At 47.5% G+C, this 20,480-nt stretch overlaps 1 protein-coding gene across 19 annotated transcripts in view; it reads left to right on the top strand.

Annotated features, from left to right (window-relative positions):
• The window catches only part of Atxn1 (ataxin 1), a 415,237-nt gene that overhangs the window by 384,031 nt on the left and 10,726 nt on the right, over positions 1 to 20,480 (top strand). For 18 of the 19 annotated variants that reach the window (NM_001199304.1, NM_009124.6, XM_011244386.3 and 15 more), the window contains one exon: positions 12,381 to 14,388. In NM_001199304.1, coding sequence (NP_001186233.1) covers positions 12,544 to 14,388 — 1,845 coding nt within the window. In that variant the 5' untranslated portion in view covers positions 12,381 to 12,543. Of the gene's footprint in view, positions 1 to 12,380; positions 14,413 to 20,480 lie in introns of all 19 variants that reach the window. The other variant, NM_001199305.1, reaches the window with a different exon arrangement.

Here is a 20,480-nt window from a genome sequence, read left to right as displayed (position 1 = left end):
CTATTCCAAGCCTTCGGCCTAGGGGCATTAAATATTGCAGTGTTGGCAGCCGACCTCCCAGCATTCCAGACTGCGTCCCTGTCCCCTGAGCATTCATTGACTCTTCTCCCCAACCCCTACTGGACGCTACCCTTATTTGGTGTTTCATGTAAGTCAAACCAGATAAAGTTCTTTGGGGGTACAGCTCCTTTCCCTTGGCACAACGGCTTGGGACTCATCTGCACTACAGATGAGTATCAGAATCAGAATTTCAGCCCTCTGTCAGGAATGGGGGGGGGGTGGGTGGTAGTATGATGAGGGAGCATACCCCACTGCTCCTTGGTCCCTGTTGATGGACGTTTGGGTTGGCACACTGATTCTGGCTATTATAAATAACGCTGCTGTGAACATTGGGTTCTAGTATCTGAGTTGATTTCTTTGAATGGTTTTCAGGTACTAGACTAGTTTCTTGTCCTATCACTGGGACAAAAATGCCTGAAGAAAGCACACAGTCTACCATGGAAAGGAAGACTGAGACGTTGTAGCCATGGTGGCAGGAGCGTGAGGTCACGTTGTTCACACTCGGGGAGCTGGGCCAGATGAATGCTGGTCCTTAGCTCACTTCTTCTTCCTTTTCTTTCTCATTCATCTTCAGACCCTAGACCATGGAATAATGCCACCCGCATTTGGTATGGGTTGTCTTTCCTCAGTTAAACCTCTCTGGAAGCACACACATAGAAATGTATCTGCAATTCCAAATCCAGTAAGTTGACAATGAAGACTAACCATCAGAGGTGTTCTATAGACATAGAATTGCTCAGTTATGGAACAAGTCTGTGTTTAACTCTTTAGAGATTGACAAACTATGTCTTGGCATCAGGAACCCTTGGAATTCTCCCCATTCTTACCAGCAGTTGTTATTTTTCCCATTTCTGTTTATGTTTTGTTTGTTAATGTGATTGTTTAATACAATCTTAATGGGTCTTACTGGCCTCTCACTTATGGACACGTCAGGTCGCCTTTAAAGTTCAGGCAGAGAGATGTGGACACTATGTTTATGTTGGCAGGGGTGATGGAGATGGTTTACAGTTGTGTTTAAAGCTTCTGGGATGTACTCATGAGGAATTGTGGGGATTAAAGGAAACTTGGAGACAGTTTGAGTCATGGCTTCCCATTTCCAGCTGCCCGGTAGGATCACCTGGTGTGTGCTTTGTAGATTCCAGTCATTGGCTCGGGGGAGGCGGTGGGGGGGGGGGGGCGCGGTACAGTTGGGCTCAGTCAATGAAATGCAAAGATTTGAGTTTGATCCCTAGAACCCAAATTAAAAAGCCAAGCATTGCAGTGCACACTGCCAGAAATGGGGGGAAGTGGGAGGAGGGGGCTAGGACAGGATAATCCCTGGGGCTCACTGGCCAGCTGACCAGCCTACTTGGTGACTTCGTGGACAGCCAAGGTCCCAGTCTTTAAAATGGAAATGGGAAAGGAATCCCAGAGGTTGCATTCTGGCCTACATACACACATAGCTTTACACACATAGCTTTACACACGTGTGCTTATGCACACACACAGACAACCGAGTAAGTAAATAAACAAGCACACAAATAAATCCCTATTGTAGTCCCCTCTCCAGGTATTCTGATGGCAGCTGTCCCAAAGTGGATAGCGCATCGGCCTTGTGTTTATAAGTTCCCTTGGGAGTGTTGTGTGCATCTATCATTAGTTCTGAATTCTGCAGACAAGAAGACTATGGCCAGCCTAAGGCCCCAAGCCTTATTGTCTCTCAAGGCTAGGTTCCATACACTCATCACTTAGCAAGATCACAGACTCAGTCGGACTTGCATCAGGCACGTATGCAGTTTCCTGTGTGCATGCGTGTGTGTTTGTGAAAAGTGCTTCCTTACACTTCTGGAGAACCAAGGGTTAGAACCGTGTCTGCCTCTCATCGTGTTGGGTTGTTTAGTATCCCGTGACTGTGGAAGATGTCTAGGCGCATTGGTTGTGCTGAACAGATAGAGAATGTCATGTCGGGAACCAGCTGCCCACATTTCTCCAACACTGTGAACAGGCACCTCCCTCTATGGACACCCCGACCCAAGCATGAGCACACTGGTTAATATAAACCCCACTGTATGTGTAGGTATGGCTCACATTTCTGTAACGAAAATACCTGACCAGAATCAACTTAAGAAGGAATGTCTGTTGCCGTGGGAAAGATGCCGAGGTAGGAGCAGAGAGGAGCTTGTCTTGTCCCAGGTTCACAGTCAGGGGAGTGGAAAGCCCAGAGGAAGTGGGGCCAGGGTATAAAACCTAATGTCTAGTAACCCATGTACTCCAGTGAGGGTCTCCCTCCTCCTAAAGGTGTCACAGCCTCTTCCCAAACAACACTGCCAGCTTCAATCCAAGTGCTTGAGCCTAAGAACCCAGGGACCAACACTGCATGTTCAAATCTCATCAGACACCAGCTTCATTCTCCTGCCACGAACATGCACCTGCCATGACTAACCCAGTGCCGTAACTAAGCCAAACCTGTTATAACTAACCTATATGTGCCATGACTAACCCATACCTGCCATGACTAACCCGTGACTGTAAAATTGACAGTAGTCAATCTTTAGGGCAGTCCCCACTGACCGTATCCCATCACCCAACATTGTTGCTTTAGGGGTTGCATTTCTAAAATGTGAACCTTCAGGTTACACTCAAACCATACAACCCACAGACTGAAAAACCACACAGAAGGGAAACCAGTGTATGACCACCCTTGATTGAAAATTGGCAAATGAACTTAAGAATTATCTGGAAGTTTCCCATCAAGGGCAAAGAATACCTTAAATCCCTCCCAGAGTGCTTTAGTTCCTTTAAAACAACAACAAAAAAAATCTTCTAATTTGATAGAGATTTTTCACATCCTCAACTCTTAGAAGTGTCTTGGTCCGTCCTAACTTAAGGAAATCCGGCCCCCTGGTGGCCCATGGTGCAGGATACAGGATACAGCTCTCAGGGTACTTAGCTTCCTGGTGTGCAGAGGAGCTGCAAGAGTGTGCATGTGTGAGTCTGCTGGCAGCCCTCCCTGGAGGGAAAGGAGAGTCTCCATCTCCCCACAATGCCTTTTGGGAATTGCTCATCCAAATAGTATAGAAGAGCAGACAGAGTGAGACCAGGAACTCAGTTGAACTTAACCCTTGCCAAGAAAGGCCACACTGGAATTTCACACCCAGCCCTTCTGAGCATTCTCTCGGCGTGGAATTGCTCTCAGTCTTTTGGTGTGAATGGAATCCTGTCTTGGGACTGATGATAAATATGGCCCTGTCTATTGAGCAGAGTAAGGCCATACACTTTCAAATAGCCGTGCAGATGGGAGAAAGAGAGAAGCCCAGCTGTTTGACAGAGTGGGTAGTTTGAAAGGGGAAGGTTGATGTCATCACTGGACCAGGAGACACAGACAACAGAGAATGACAGCTGACTGCTGGGAAGCAGTGGAGGGATGTCTGCGGAATTCCACATATGATGGTTATCATCGATCAAGCATGGACATTATGCCAGGCTCTGTGCAAATCAGTGTCTCCCCTTTTTATCAGCAGAGATATTACTGATAAAATTACAAGCTGGGTAAGTAATTATCTCCTTAAACAGGGCTTATGTATAATTCAAGTAAAATAAAACTTGCATTAGGAGGAAAGGAAATTTTAGAAGATTGTGAGGTCAGGTAGGAATAAAGTCAGGATTGGAATCTGCCCTTTCCTTGACCATCGTTTGTCTTGTCCTTGTCATTGCACCGCAGCCTGATCTTGAGCATCTTTGAGTCCTTCCTCATCAGTAGCAGCCACACATGATGGGGCACATTGGCAATCTTAGAATCTGTGGGAATAAGGAGAACCCACAACCCACAGGTCAGCCCGAACAACAGGAGAACCTATCAAGGGAAGAAAAAAGATGGGGATAGGGAGATGTGTGTGTGTGTGTGTGTGTGTGTGTGTGTGTGAGAGAGAGAGAGAGAGAGAGAGAGAGACAGAGACAGAGACAGAGACAGACAGAGAGACAGAAAGACAGGGAGAGACAGATCACATATGTATCACCTTCCTATCATTATTGAATAACAATAACACTAACATTTTGTATTGATTTTTATGGGGAAATGCTTCATGCACTCTACAGGAAGCTGTGTTACAGGACATTGTCAAGAGCCAACACAACAGGGTCACTTCCTCCCCATTCTGACAATGCTGACCTGATCAGTTGTCCCCTTGTCCCAGCAGTCTCGGGGCTGTGGCCACACGGAAGGCCACCTTCCCCTGTCCTTAAAGCTGTTTGCATTAGGCCAGATCAAGATCCCTGAAGGTCCCCATGACTCTTCGCAGGCATCCAGCCTAAGTGGCGGATCACCAGCCATGCGGGCGCCTCGGGAAGCTGTTCTGGCCCAGGGGACACTGGAAGGCTGAACAGTTTTTGCTTCGGCACTGAAACCAGGAAAAGTCCTGACAGAACGGCATTTCCAGCTTTTCTCAAAAACTCTGACTCAACCTCTGCAGGACAGTTCTCTTGGGACCTGGATCCAGATGGCCATTTTCCTGTCTTGAGCCTTTCCAGGAATTCCAGAGTGGGCAAGCAGCCAGGGGACACTGGCCACACTGAGCTGCAGCCACATTCCCCATGTGAGCAGCTTCTACAGATGTCTCAAGCCAGATGCCTGCCTTGTCCCCTCCATCCTGGTCCAGACTCATGTCCCTGGGCTTGTGAGAGCCAGGGACATGTGTGGTGGACCCGCACCACAAGACAGCTGTTGAGATGTTTCCAGATAGCCCACCCCCCCAGTGCTCTCTATTACCACATGGACTTGAATGGCGTTGGACCAAGAGCCTAAATACAGCTTCCTCCAAGCCTTAGCGAAGACTGCCCCTCCATCCTACTGACACATACCAGTAAATACTATGTCCCACAGAAAGACAAACGGGGCAAGATTTAGCTACCTGCCAATCAAGGACATCAAGACAAGGCAGCCAGCACACCAGTTTGTTATCCAATACCAGATGGTCAGCCAGGAAAACATCAGTACAAGTAACAGTATATAAACTGAGCAGGTTATATTTAGGGATGAATATTGTATCGGACATACAGATACATGCATGCAATAGCTGTTAATGGGAAAAAGAGGCCCTGCGTTTGAGAGCAAGAGGGAGTATATGAGAGGATTTGGGGTGGGGGAATATAATTATAATCTCGAAAAGGGGAAAGAGGCTAAAAAGGCAAACTGACCAGAACACCCAAGGAACACTTCACCATGGCTGGCTATCCTAAAGGCTTTTAGTCAGAAGGACCACCCTGCCCTAAACACAGCTTTCATTAGCTACTGTGCACCCAAATGGGACTTGTGCTATTTAGAGAGGTTTTAAATGTTGTAATCATGTTAAGTGTTAAATTCAATCATATTCATTTATCCTCCCCGCCCCCCCCAAAAAAGCTTTCAAATATGCACACACATTTCTTCTGCTTCACCTTGGCAGACACCCTTACTGCCCCCAGAGACTACAGCCATGCACGACAGCACCTCCAGGCCTCTCTCTTCCTTAAAGGCACTGTGGTGTGTGACTGCCCCCAGCTAAGTGGAGTCTGTGCAGGATGCACACTGAGACTAAGGCCTTCCCTCTTCTTCTAGACTGCTTCCATTGTTTTGGGACAGAGTCTTGCAGCCTCCAATTCCCACAGTGCTGTGTTTACAGATGTGTGTGCCCGCACACCTGGCCTGCATGTGCTTTCTCTGACACACAGAAAGCTTGCCTAGAGGACGCATGGGTGCTCACAATTCTTAGTGCCCCACCAGGGCAGGAGTTACTATAGCCCGAGTCACACTGAGCCCATTGGGAGCTGGGTCGGGGACACCATGTCACTTGCCTAGAAAGGACAACCTGGTTTCTTTTGTCACCCCAGCAGCACATGACACTTAGTGCAGCAAAAAATAAAGTCCTTGATCAGTTTTTCTATAGTACAAGGTTTATTTGAACAGTCTCGGCCCACTTACTTCTAGTCATTGCTTTTCCTTTCAGCACACAGTGGGTGGGGAGCCACTCTTTGTCAGCACACTGTTATAACAACAATGCTTCCAGCATAGAGTGTGCCATACATGACCACTGGATTAGTGAGTCCCAGACTTGGGGTGGGGCACACACCTGTAATCCCGATCTCAGAGGGAAGAGGCAGGAGAACCAGAAGTTCAAGGCCGTCCTTAGCTACATGGCACATCTGTGAGCCAACCTAGGCTACCTGAGAGGTCCTGTCTCAAAAAACGAAAAAGCCAAACAAATCCTAGATGTCTTCCTTTAAACCATTCTTCAGCCAGAGCTCTTCCAACTAAGCTAATTGAGCTATTAAAACCCAGGTCGGGCATTTATTTTTATTCTCATTAATCTTAGTTTTCTTGGTTCTATGCCATCACGTCCAGCCTCTGGGGATATATTTGCATATTAATCACAACACACTAAATATTCCCTCCAGCCTTCTGCTACCTCTACAGATGATAACCAAAACACTAATAAAATGTTGAACAGAGCAGAACCAAAAAATAGTGCTGAGACAACCCGTCCCGGGCCCTGTGCTGACGCTGAGCAGCGAAGGCCCGCTGAAGAGGCAGATTATGAAGAACATGGTTGGTACGGGAACACAGATCCACTTCCTTTAAGGCAAGCCAGGCCAGTCAAGCCTGAGGATGTCTAGTTAGGACCGTTGCCTCATTCCTGGATACTCCCAGGATGTTGGGTTTGGGCTTGTTTTTCAAAGTTAGCCAAACTGAAGGACCTCTGTCCGTAGCACCCAGAAATTCTTCTGGTGATAAAATCAAATGGGAAGGCTCAAGGCGAGGACCTAAGAAGTCTCACCGTGTCCGCGTGACCTCTGTCAGTACGCCAAGGGTCCTATCTCCTGGCGTGGTTTAGCATCCCTTATCCAAAGCGTTTAGGACAAGACGTGTTCCTCATGCACTACTTCCTCAGTTTTAAATATTTGTGCACCTGAGAACGGCACCCAAACGTGTATTTGCGCCTTAACGAAGGAGACAATCATCTTCATTTTATGTAATATTTTTAGGGAGCCTATCATGTGACTCCAGTCCACCATGGGAGGGCAGGTGTGGAATTTCTTACTTGTGTCCTGTGGCTACTCACAGACTTGGGCAATTTGTGGGACGTTCTGTGTTTGAAATTTGCAGGTTTATGGCGCTGAACCTGCTCTAACCCTGATGAGCCATCTACATTTCTTCCTCTTATTTGTGGAAGCTGGGGGGGGTGGGGGGTGCGTCCAACTCACTCACTGAGAATGTCAGGATTGTGTGTGTAGAAACGGCATCTCCCCTTAACCCTCACCCTTGAAATGTGTGTGTGTTTTTTAAGGCCATATGTCAAATTCTAGAAGCGTCTTCTATTCTAAGCAGCCAGTTGCTATTTACAGACCTTAAAACCAGTAGCCATCCATCCTCACAGAAGACAGAAATGTAGCACAGAAAGGTCTTGCCTCTTCTCGGCCAAGACAGGGGTGGGGGGAATGGAACCAAACTTGAGCAAAAGCATCATGCATCCTGTACAGAATGGCACAATAGCTAAAGGCATGCCCAGCCTGCAGACCACACATGACCCCCGTCAAGGTGGCCGATACAAAATTATAAACTTACCTAAAACATCATCAGATTTATTTTGAGGAGCAAACGTTGTGGGGGAAAAATCTCATTGAGCAGTTCTTTAGTGTGAACTTTCTAGGTAGCGATGATATGTCACAATGTCAAACCAGTTGGACAGACCTACAAATTTAAATCATGTTTCTGGTATAGATTTTGAGATAATGAGAGAAAGAGAGTCTTGAAAGAATAAACTATTAGTATTTTGTGAAAAGAAGAAGACCATTTAGGAGGGAAGGAAAGGCAGAGTGCAAAAATAGAATAAAATAATGAAATATATATATATAATAATGTGTAATGAAAACTCCGGAGCGCACCACTGCTCAGTAATGGGGCATGGCGCCCCCTAGTGGATGAGTGAAAATCCAGCAGGATCCACTACCACTTTGTGGAAGATGCAGGCATTTCAGAGAGCTAGTAGAACGGAGAAAGACCTCACTCCCTCCAATTGGCCATCTTTCATGGCAAACACTCCCACATTTAGGATAATACCTAGAGAGGTAGCAACAGGGGAGCCAGGGCCAAGATCTCTTGAGTCCAGACAACATAGCAAGATTCCTCTTCTGTTAAAAACTATTACTCTAGGCTCAGAGAGATGGCTCAGTGGGTAAAGGCATTGCCACCAAGCCAGACAACCTGAGTCAGATTCTCCAAGAGCCCCGTGATGGACAGAGAGAACCAGCTCCATGCTGATAGCACATGTCAATAATAATAATAGTAATAATAATAATAAATGTCCTAATTATAAAATTTTAAAATGTAAGCAATTAGGATGATGGCCTGAGATTTGCCTCACTTCAGCCTGGGACACTCCAGCATCTTTATTAATTGCTCCATCCTTGTTTCAGCAAAGCGAATCTCCAGCTAAGGTGAGCAGAATGAGTTTGAATTTGTCAGCGGTGATATATGATGAAGAGAGATAGTGCTAAGTGGGAGAGTACTTGTCAGGCATCGACAAGGTGCTGGGTCTGATCTTCGGTCCTAAAAATAAATACATACAGTTGATATCTCCTGCTAGTTCATTAGCAGAAGCTCAGCCCGGTTAGCGTTCAGGACTGAAGAGCCAGCCAGCCTCTATCAGATAAGTAGCATAAATAAATCCTTGTGCCTCTGAGAGCCATCTCAGCCTTCACAGGAGCTTGCTGGTTTTGCATACAGCAGTCACGTGCTCAGGCAGTTTTCTGTTTGCCTGTTGCTAAAGACTCATCCTGAATGTGTTTGACATTTTACTTGGCTTTGAAAGGACTTTCATGCCCCCTGCGTTTTCTTCCCTCAAGCTGCCTTGAGCTAATTAACCTATTCCCTCGCTGGCTGGGGCTACTACTATATGCAAATGCTCTCATTTCCTATTCTGACATATCACTCTTGCATGAACATCCCTAATGAAATCCTGCGGCGTTTTATGGGGCAGTGCACCTGTGCTGCCAGCAGGGGGAGCATGGAACGGTTGGTTCTCTGAGCAGACCTCAGCAATGATTAAATGGTTATGTTCCCTTGTCAGCTGGTATGAGAGAGGGGACTCTGGGCTGGAAAGATAGCTCACTGGTTAAGAGTTCTAGTTGCTCTTTGCAGAAGACGCAGGGTCAAGTCCCAACAACTCCACTTCCTAGGGAATCTGATTTCCTCTTACGACTTCTGTGGGCAACAGGCACACATGTAGTACACCTGCGTGCAGGAAAAACACTCATACAGATAAAATAAAATAACTAAGTCATTTTAAAGTTAGAGCTTAGCCATCCTCTTTCTTAAGAGTGATTCTCAGAGTCTAGAGATAAAAGGTTGGCACTAATGGTTTTGTTTTTTTTTTTTTTTTTTTTTTAAGACAGCAAAAATTAACAATGCTTTTGATACTTTGGGGGTTTGGCTTTGGTCCGTCCTTACAATGGATTTTAAAACACCGGGTATCGATGATGCTTCGTCCTCCTAATAGGAGAGATTCCTACCGAATAAAGTTACTTACAACATAATTCCTTACCCACTTTCAGTTTTTCTACATCTTCAGGTACATGCTATTTTTAATTTTGTCAGTATGAATAACTTACGTCTTTTGACTTCTGTTTCCCGTGTTTACTGGCTGCCCTGTCAGTATTGGGGGGAGAGGGCTTTTCTTATTGACATAACTCTCATGTTCAGACACTTGAGTGTCCAAAAACCTCCACTATCCTATACACATTTGCATTCTTAGGTTCTATCTGCCTGTTCAAACTCAGGAGGGGGGGGGCAGCTTCTTGGGGCATTTGTCGCTTTGTTCTGGTGATGTTGAAACAAAACAAATGAGAGGGATTAAACCATCCTCACCTTGCCCCAGGTGGGAAGTGGAAAGTGGGGTCTGAAGAGTAAACTACTTATCACACAATCGTGAGGGCGTGAGTCTGTACCTCCAAAACCTATAGAAGCCTGCAGGCCAGCTGGCCTGGTTTACAAAATAGTGATGAGTCACCCTCTGCCCCCATCTCAAGTTAGGTGCAAGGTGAGAACCAACCCCTAAAGTTGTCCTTCGACATCTGCATGCACACTGTGACATGCTAGTCGCACACACACACACACACACACACACACACACACACTAAACTGGATGAGAGCCATTTGGAGTTGTGTGATACAGGGATGAGGAGCTGAGCACAGGATTATGCTGCACTGTGGATCTTGCTGTTGGTTCTACATGGACATTGCTTGAATTGTTAAAGACTGGGAGCTTACAGTATGCGTTTGGTTCTGCTTGGTAAGGGCTTAGAGTTTTCATTTTGATTTGTTTTTTTTTTGTTTGTTTGTGTGTTTCTTTGTTTGTTTGCCTGTTTGCTTGCTTACTTTTTCTGCCCCTTTAGACAGGGTCTTTCTTTGTAGCCCAAGCAGCTGGTCTACAAAGTCTCAACTTTCCTGCCTCAGCCTCCCATGGGCTGAGATTACAGACACTCGTGACCACACCCAGTTTGAGGGTCTGTTCTAAAGTCAGATCATAGGAAAAACAATCTGAGGAGGAAATGTATTCATTCAAGTTCCAACCCCAGAAAAGCAGCTCCCCAGATCAGAGCCTTTGATGTTGTTTCCCTCTGCAGCTTCACCGTGTGGGCAGTGCTCCTATCTCCTGCTGCTACCGTGCTTCACACTGGTCTTCTTGGCAGTCTACCCTGTGCCAGGTAGACATTGCTCACACAAGGGTGGTGACTCAGAATTCAGTGTCTCTCTGAGATGGAGGCAGGGATTGTTCCCGTAAGAGTTCCTGGCATCGCTAGGTTTGGACACGTGGCTGCAATTTGTCTGGCAAATATTTCATCCCCTGCTCATAGTGAGCAGGTCCCTGCTGGGGAGAAGAGGAGGAGATGTGGAGAGAAAATATTCAGAGACAAACTTGGAAGAGAAGGCACGTGGGTGAAGCACGTGCCTAACTTTTATTAAGGAAACTTTCAAAGCCTAGGTTCAACTTTACTTTCATATTCATGTACTTATTTATGCAGCATTTTTATGAGACCGCATTTTATACTGTAGCACAAGGAAGCCTAAAGTTGTGGTCATTTTCCTGCCCCAGTTTTCAAAGTGCTGGAATTACATGAGCCACTATAACAGGGTTTATCTTACATATTATGTTTGGTTTAATAAAAAAAAAACTAGAATAGTTTTTGTAACTATCTCAAAGTCGTCTTACTGTTTCCTTATAAGTGACTGTACATGAAATTCCCTTGAGACTTATAGTGAGAAGAATTATTTTGGGATACTGCTGCTGAGTTGGGGTACATGGGTGTATTGTGGGAGGCACTGTTAGAATAGGGGACACTGCTGTAGATTGAGTGTAGCCCTGAAGCCAAGTGAGTTTGGGTCTGGCATCAAAGCTGCCCAAAGACTCACTGGGCATCTCTATTCAAAACTTGCTCCTTCACAAAACAATTGGGATCTTATTGGACTGAGATAAACTTACTCAAATGACGGGGAATGGTACCAACCTTTCTGTGTAAACAATTTACAGAAATGCATCATCTACCAAAAAATTGGGGGGGGGGGCTGTGATCCTAACTTTTGGGAGGCTGATGCAGGAGGATCATGAATTCAAGCCAGCCTTCATTGCATGGCCAATTTGAGGCCAGCCTGAGCAACAAGAGATGCTGTTAAAAAAAAAAAAAAAAAAAAGTGACCATCCACCCTCCAGGAAGAGAAGAAAGGGGTAGAGGAGAGAGAAGAGGCAGAGAAATGTTTGAGTTGCTCAGTTGCCTGCTCTATTTTGTTAAGAAAGTGCATCTGTGCAGGAGACGTGGCCGGTGGTCAAGACAGCCGCTTACTGCTCTTCTAGAGGATCTAAGTTCCGGTCCTAGCACTCACACTGTGATTCACAGCTGCCAATAACTCCAGTGTCAGGAGACCCAATGCCCTCTTGTGGTCTCTGTAGGCACTGGCACATAGGTGGTGTGCATAAACTCTCACAAGCACCTGCGCAAATAAATAAATCATAAGTAAGCAAATGTTTAAGAAACTTAGTCACTATTACTGGCTCTTTAGACCAGGTAACATTTTATCTATTTTAACACTTAGGCCATAATCTGCTTTTGGAATTCCAACTGAGAGGGTCCCTCTCCTCTTAGTCTTGTTGGTAATAGTGTTTTTGGTGGTTGGTGGGTTGATTGGTTGGTTTGGCTTGGTGGGGTTTCTCTCCCTAGAGCTGACGTTTTGATTTTTTCCCCCCTGTCTTCTCTCTTTCCTTTCCTCATCTCCTCCTCCTCCTCCTCCTCCTCCTCCTCCTCCTCCTCCTCAGAATCCGGAGCTGCCACTGCCAGCCTAAAGAACCCACGGGGAGATGATTCCCCATGAAGGGCCTGGATCCCCTACAGAAATCCAATGTGACTCTCTGTTTATCAGACTAAAACCAGAGCCGGCCAGCCAGTGAAACAGCCACCGTGGAGGGGGGACGGCGAAAAATGAAATCCAACCAAGAGCGGAGCAACGAATGCCTGCCTCCCAAGAAACGTGAGATCCCCGCCACCAGCCGGCCCTCGGAGGAGAAGGCCACTGCTCTGCCCAGCGACAACCACTGCGTGGAGGGTGTGGCCTGGCTCCCCAGCACCCCTGGCATCCGCGGCCATGGGGGTGGGCGGCACGGGTCAGCAGGGACTTCCGGGGAGCATGGTTTACAAGGAATGGGTTTACATAAAGCACTGTCCGCAGGGCTGGATTACTCCCCACCCAGTGCCCCCAGGTCAGTCCCCACAGCCAACACGCTGCCCACCGTGTACCCTCCTCCTCAGTCAGGGACCCCGGTGTCTCCTGTGCAGTACGCCCACCTTTCGCATACCTTCCAGTTCATTGGGTCCTCCCAATACAGTGGGCCTTACGCGGGCTTTATCCCTTCCCAGCTGATCTCCCCATCAGGCAACCCGGTCACCAGTGCAGTAGCCTCAGCTGCAGGGGCCACCACTCCATCACAGCGCTCCCAGCTGGAGGCTTATTCCACCCTGCTGGCCAACATGGGCAGTCTGAGCCAGGCACCAGGACATAAGGTTGAGCCCCCTCCGCAGCAGCACCTCAGCAGGGCTGCAGGATTAGTCAACCCGGGGTCCCCTCCTCCACCCACCCAGCAGAACCAGTACATCCATATTTCCAGCTCTCCACAGAGCTCCGGGCGGGCGACATCTCCCCCACCCATCCCGGTCCACCTCCATCCCCATCAGACGATGATCCCGCACACACTCACCCTGGGGCCTTCATCCCAGGTGGTTGTGCAATATAGTGATGCCGGAGGCCACTTTGTTCCTCGAGAGTCCACCAAAAAAGCCGAGAGCAGCAGGTTGCAGCAGGCTATGCAAGCCAAGGAAGTCCTGAATGGGGAGATGGAGAAAAGCCGGAGGTATGGGGCATCATCTTCTGTGGAGCTGAGCCTAGGCAAGGCAAGCAGTAAGTCAGTGCCTCATCCCTATGAGTCCAGGCATGTGGTGGTCCACCCAAGCCCAGCAGACTACAGCAGTCGTGATACCTCCGGGGTCCGTGGATCTGTGATGGTTCTGCCTAATAGCAGCACACCCTCAGCCGACCTGGAGGCCCAGCAGACCACGCATCGAGAGGCCTCCCCATCCACCCTCAATGACAAGAGCGGCCTGCACCTAGGGAAGCCGGGCCACAGGTCTTATGCGCTGTCCCCCCACACGGTCATTCAGACCACACACAGTGCATCAGAGCCTCTCCCGGTGGGCCTACCAGCCACGGCCTTCTACGCTGGCACTCAACCTCCTGTCATCGGCTACCTGAGCGGCCAGCAGCAAGCAATCACCTATGCTGGTGGTCTGCCGCAGCACCTGGTGATCCCAGGTAACCAGCCCCTGCTCATCCCGGTGGGCAGCCCTGACATGGACACGCCTGGGGCAGCCTCGGCCATCGTGACGTCATCACCCCAGTTTGCTGCAGTACCTCACACGTTTGTCACCACCGCCCTGCCCAAGAGCGAGAACTTCAACCCAGAGGCTCTGGTCACCCAGGCTGCCTACCCAGCCATGGTGCAGGCCCAGATCCACCTGCCGGTGGTGCAGTCCGTGGCGTCCCCCACCACGGCGTCTCCCACGCTGCCGCCATATTTCATGAAAGGCTCCATCATCCAGCTGGCCAACGGGGAGCTGAAGAAGGTGGAGGACCTGAAGACGGAGGATTTCATCCAGAGTGCAGAGATTAGCAATGACCTCAAGATCGACTCCAGTACTGTGGAGAGAATCGAGGAGAGCCACAGCCCCGGGGTGGCCGTGATACAGTTTGCTGTTGGTGAACACCGAGCCCAGGTAACCCTCACCAGGGTCATACAGGTAGGGGGCCCCTACTCCCGTTCTATCATCTCCTGGCATGGTGATTACATCAGGTAGGGTTCCCATGGTAACCTGGGGACCGAAGGGTGTGTGTGGAAGGAGAGAGAGAGAGAGAGAGAGAGAGAGAGAGACTCTTCAGGGCTGAAGAAGAGTTCCCTTAAGAGAGAGCCACCACAGATAGTATACTTGGCAGGTCCTAAAGATGTGTCGGGGGTTGGGGCTCTTGTTCTTCTAGGTTTAGGGTCATATGAGGAGTGGGTAGGGGTAGCTTAATACCACATGACCTAAACTACATGCCAAAAGTCACAAAGTAGGAAAACAGACACCCGGTATGTTCTCAGCTTCACAGTATCTAACTGATGTCCACTAATCTGATCCTCCTGCCTCTGTCTCCAAAGATACGGGATTATAGGCAAGAACCACCATGCCCAGTTTATTTGGTATTGGGCATCCAGCCCAGGACCTTATGCCTGCTAGGCAAGGACTCTGCTAATTGAGCTACATCTTGTTCACCTTTCCAGAATCTTAAATCATCTTCCAGCATTTATCCAGAGCCTACTCATATGCAACAGCAGCTTTACTGACCACATTGCTGAGTCGGCCAGGCTTGTCCCCATCCCCACCCCTCCCAACCCGCTCCATGGGCAAATCTCCCACAAGATCAGATGTGGGATCTTGGTCGAGGTCACAGGCCCTGCTTCCCTGAAGCCTTTTAACCTAGAATGTTCTTTATGGATGTATGCCCCAGTCATTCAGTATTTGGTAAGACCAAGAAAGTTTTCTGAAAAGTTCTGAGTCTGAGGAGAAGATGGTGGCATGTTTATTTAGAGCATATAAGGCTATTGCTCACATCTTACGTAAAATGACATCAGCTCAATGGGCTCTCACGCCCTAGGTGAACCATGGAAATGGACTAAGATGTGTTCTTCCTCAGTTTTAGCCCTTAGAATGCAAGTCTGACCAGAGGCAATCAGGCAAAGCTCTGATTGATTTATTTCAATGCTGGGAATTGAACCCAACAATCTTTCTGTGTTTATCCCTGCTTGGAAATCCTCAAAAATGAGTATTCAAACCGCGAAGACACTGGCTTTGCTGTGAGGTCAGACCACGCTCTCCCCCTGACCATCCCCAAAGTGTACATGTGCGCACACGCGCGTGCACACACACACACACACCATTGCCTGACAGCAGGGGTCCCAGCAGTGTGATGGACAGACAGACCATCTATATCTCTCCTGTCATGGAAAGTGCCTTTGCAAAGCTAGACCAGAGAGGCCTGTGGTCTGCTAATGAGACTTCTTGGGTTTGGGGCCATGGAAATAAAAGAACAAGGCTCAGACCCAACCAGTGATTTGTGGCTTTATTTTAGAAGCCTATCAGAGATCGGCTGACATCATCACAGCTGAAATGCTCCACAAGCCGTGCTTGCACACGCAGCAGGCTTGAAATCACAGAGCCAGACGGAGAAAAAGGGAGAGAGGGGGAAGCCCAGTAAGGGAGAAAGAATGACAGCAGATTTAATTGATCTTGCAATGGCAGCCCTCCTTCTCCAGTATCTCTGGGAAGACCTTTCTCCCTAGCCTGAGCAGATGTCTGGGTCTCTGCAACTGGTTAGATACAGCTCACAGCAACACCCACAGGGAAATATAGAAATAAGCGAATTGTTGGACTTCTGGAGCAAAATCCCAAAATCAGTTAGGGAACTTGTGGAAGAAAGATGGTTTCTCTCAGACAGAAATAGCTTTGTGACCCTAGACATAAGTTCTACAGGAACAGAAATCTGCAAGGAGGGATGGCTTCAGAAAACCTCCAAGGTCCTTCCCAGAGAACACTGAGGGGCAGTGAGGAGAGCTGGAAGCCCAGATGTGCATTTGTGTGGGGCAAGTGGTTTTCCCATGCTTCCCCAGTGGATGTTCTCTCTTTTCTAAAACAGGCTAACCTAAGGATGCTGTATAAAGACAATCTTCTCATCTTGTAGGGTTTGGTTTGGTTTTGTTTTCCATTGTTGTTTGGGGTTTTAAATTTTATGTGTGTGTTTGTCTATGTGTGTCTATGTGTGTATGTGTATGGTGTCTGTGTGGGTATCTATGTATCTGTCTGTGTATATGTATGTGTGTCTGTCTATGGAGGTATGGGGGTATATGTGTGTATGTGTGTGTCTATGGTGTATGTGTGTGGTGTGTGTATATCTGTGTCTGTGTGACTGTCTATGGAGTATATGTGTGTATATATGTCTGTGGTGTACTGTATGTCTATCTATGAGATATATGTGTGTGGGTGTGTGGGTGTGTCTATGGTGTGTATATGTATGGCTCTGTCTATAGAGTTTATATGTATGAGTGTGTCTGTGGTACGTGTGTCTGTCTGTCTGTCCATAGTGTGTATGTATGTGTCTATGCTGTACATAATGTTTGTGTGTGTTGGAATCTAGTTCCTTGTACATCACCAGACAAAAGTTGTACTACTTAAGGTTTCTGCCCTTCACCTTCCTCATCTGTTTGTTTGCTTGGTTTTGTTTGAAACCTTTGATTTTCTGTCTTCCAGAACAAACCTGGTTGTTTTTATTTGCTTCAGTGATCAAAAGTTAAAAGTATATTCAGGGAATATTCTAGAGGCATCCAGATAATCAGACATGGATATTGTAGGAACAGAAGTAGGTATTTGTGTTGGTGACTGTTGGGGAGGGGAAGGAGAGAGAGAGAGAGGTGGGGGAGAATTTTATGTCTAAGAGTGTAGGTGCAAAAGCCTGTAGAGCCCATGAGGAAGCAGGGAAGGATGGTGGCTGTCTACCTCTCTCCCTCCCTGCCTTACTACCGTAATACCTTCAGATGAGAATGCTTTCCTTTAGTCTAGGCTGGCTGGCCAGCAAACCCTGGAAATGTATGCTCTAATATGCTGGTGTTACAAGCATACATAGCCACCCTGGATTTTCACATGGGTGTTGGGGATTCAAACTCAGGTCCTCTTGTTTGTGTGGCAAGAGTACCATTACCCACAGAGCCATGTTCCCACGCCCTTGGCCACTATTAAGTTAGGAGCTGAATCCTAACTTCTCTCACATAACTTTCTCTTGTGGAAAGATGCCTCCAATGTTGTCTCTGTCTGGCATTTATGATGAGGAAGTAATATTATAGTATAATGCTTTTTCTATGTTTGTCATCCACCATCTCTGGCTTTGCTGCACAGTGCACTGTTACACCCTTGTAGAACAGCGCTATGGCACAGACTATAAGCATCTGTCCCTAAGACTGTGTTTGCCAAGGAAAGCAAGCTCTTTCCTCTCTAGGTAGACAAGTAGAGCATCCCACAAAGGCAGGTTCGGCCTGGGAGCCCCACAGGACATCAGATTTCTTTCTTTGGGTTAGTTCCCAAATATATCCCACTTCCTGTTCCTAGTATTGAGCCATAAGCCTGGGGCATGGCTCAGCTATGGGATCCGGAGTAAAGAAAGAAAAAGAAAAGAAAAAGGAATTAGTATCATGGTATGATGCAAGTTTATGAGCTGGGGAAATGCATTTGTAGATACACCAAACCCAAAATGTCTCAGTGTGTCCTCCATACCTGGTGGCCCTGGCACTTGGCACAGTGTTCATTATTCTGTAAGCAACGTTGACCCTGAAAAGGGAGAGGTTTGCTTCTGGAGAGAAAATACACCATTGTCTGCTCTGAAAATAACTTACAGAAGAAAGTCTTCTCAACACTAGTCAGAAAGATGGCTTTCTCCGTGAAGCCAGCAAAGCCACCCTGAGCCTGCCTCTCTCCTTGTTGTCTGTCCCAGTGCTGAGGAAGGCCATTGCTCCCACTTCTACTAGGTAGTCTAAATGGACACTCTAGCTGGCATGAGTATAGGTATCCAGCCAGCAGTAGGAGCCAGATATGAGTGAGGACCAGAAGTCCACCCCTTCAGAGCAGCACGAGGACCCGTGTACAAAGTTAGAAATCAGCAGCCGTCATCACCACTAGGGAAGCTCCTATCCAAGAGCACACCACTGGCTAGCCACTTTTGGCTTCTGTCCTCAGTGCCTCCTGGTGGACAGCAGCCTGCTCATCTCTGCCCCTGGACATCAGCTTTTCTGAAGAGCACCCAGGACGCACTCAGCAGCACCTTGGTAAAGCGTGCCATTTGTAAAGTGCTCTGGCCCGCTGCTGCCGCTCTCCTCCTCCTCGATGCTGAGCTCTGTGTTATTAGGGCTGTCTGTCACTTCCCAGGTCCTCCTGAGGTGACTGCTTCCCTGGCTTCCTTGGTGGCTTCTTTATATTCACTGTTGCTTCCCTTCCCCCCGTGTGGGCAGGTGCACACGCTCCCGTGGCGGGCTAGGATGCTGTGCTCGCTGTGTGTGGATGGATGGCTTTTCTTTCATTCCGCTATTTCTCAGTTTGACTGCTGTGGACTGTGAGTCACTGGTGGTGATGTTTTAATGGATTAGCTGGATCCTAAAAATAGGCCAGGCACTCATGCAAGCAGTAAATAAGCCTGAAGAGTCAGTCCCTTAGCTACCAGGAGAAGCATGCTCAACAATATCTGCTGTCCAGGCTGGTAGAAACAAAAACAAATCCATCAAAACACAAATGGTCCGTGGCCTGACTGAAGGCCATGTGCTAGGTCTATGGACCAGTTGTCAATGATACCTTACTTCCAATCAGTTCTGATGTCAAAAGGCTCTCTCTAGGAAACTGCATCAAACCATTCTTGTGTGTCTTTTGATCCACGAGGTGGCACAGGACTGTAGTCCTAGCTACCTAGGCAGGAGGATTACTTGAGCCTGGAAGTTTGAGAGGAGCTTGGGTATCGTAGCCATCAAAATAGAAGAAACCTGTTGCTCTTCAATCATTTTAGGGTATAAGTGTCCCCTACTTGATGGTCTTATTCTTGATGACAAGTTGCTTTAGACCATGGTCTTTACGGCTTGGCTTTATTTTACTTTGTCTTAAGGTATCACCCTACCTGACCTTAAACTCTTGGCAGTCCCCCTGCCTCAGACTTCTGAGAGCCAAAAATGCTCCCACAAAAAGGCTAAGTCATGTGACTAGAGGCTTTTAAATAGAACGCTCCCCGATCCTTTCACACTTTACTGAAGAGCTTGAAAGCTTTTATTAATGATTTTGAAACACTGAAATCAGTAGCTCACTCTCAGCCCACTTCATCCTCACTGTGGAGTCCTCTGCTTTGCTTTGTGTTGGGAACATAGTCCTGCAGTTCCTTCTCAGAGGAAAAGAGCAGGTTTAAAAAAAGAAAAAAAAGATTTTGTAATTTCACCCCGCAGGCAATCAGGAGCTCCATGCTCAGTAATCTAACCCAAAGGAAGACTTACTCACTAAAGCAGCCTCAGGGATGCGGATGACTTCTAGCTCCAGGAGGAGCTAGAGGAAGAGATGGTGCTAACTTGGGTTGAGAGAGGAAAGCTTGGTGAGGCAGACACCGTTCACATTTGTGAAAACAGGAAGCCTCCGGAAGGAAGAAGAGACGTGTTTAAACAACAGACGGTCCCTCTTCCTTCTGCCCTGCTTTTGGGGAAATGTCCATATGTGTGTGTGTGAGGATGCAGTACTAATCTAAGATTGAAATATGCAATCAAACAGCAGAACTATCTATGTGTGCGTAGTGTTTAGATACAGTCCTTGTTGACTAACTCATTACCGGGATTTTGTGGCGTTTCTCACATTGACGCAAGCTAAGTGCAATGTGAAAAGCTAGTCCTTAACTATGATATAAATGCACGGTTATGAGCCGGGAAGTGAGGCCTTACTGCCTCCATGTCTGGCTTTCTCCATCCAGAAGGACAAGAGATTTCTCCATTGTCTCCAACCGTGCCCTCTGCTGGTCACCTCTACCATTGCAGTGTTTCCTGTTTCTAAGTCAAGCCATCTCTTAGAGTTTTACTGAGCATCGCTTACATCCAAAAGCATCTTAGACTCTGGGAATAGCAGTGTAAGTTTACAGAATGCTTGAGAAACTCTAGGAGTAAAGTACAAAGATAGTGCATCAAAATAGAAGCATTCTGGGGAAGATACAATGTTTATAAGAAGGAAGTTAGGGATGGATGGGGCACTGTCTGAAACAGGATGCC

The sequence above is a fragment of the Mus musculus genome, chromosome 13 (genome assembly GCF_000001635.26).
Source record: "Mus musculus strain C57BL/6J chromosome 13, GRCm38.p6 C57BL/6J".
Classification (NCBI taxonomy): domain Eukaryota; kingdom Metazoa; phylum Chordata; class Mammalia; order Rodentia; family Muridae; genus Mus; species Mus musculus.
This window is presented reverse-complemented; position numbering and strand designations above follow the sequence as displayed.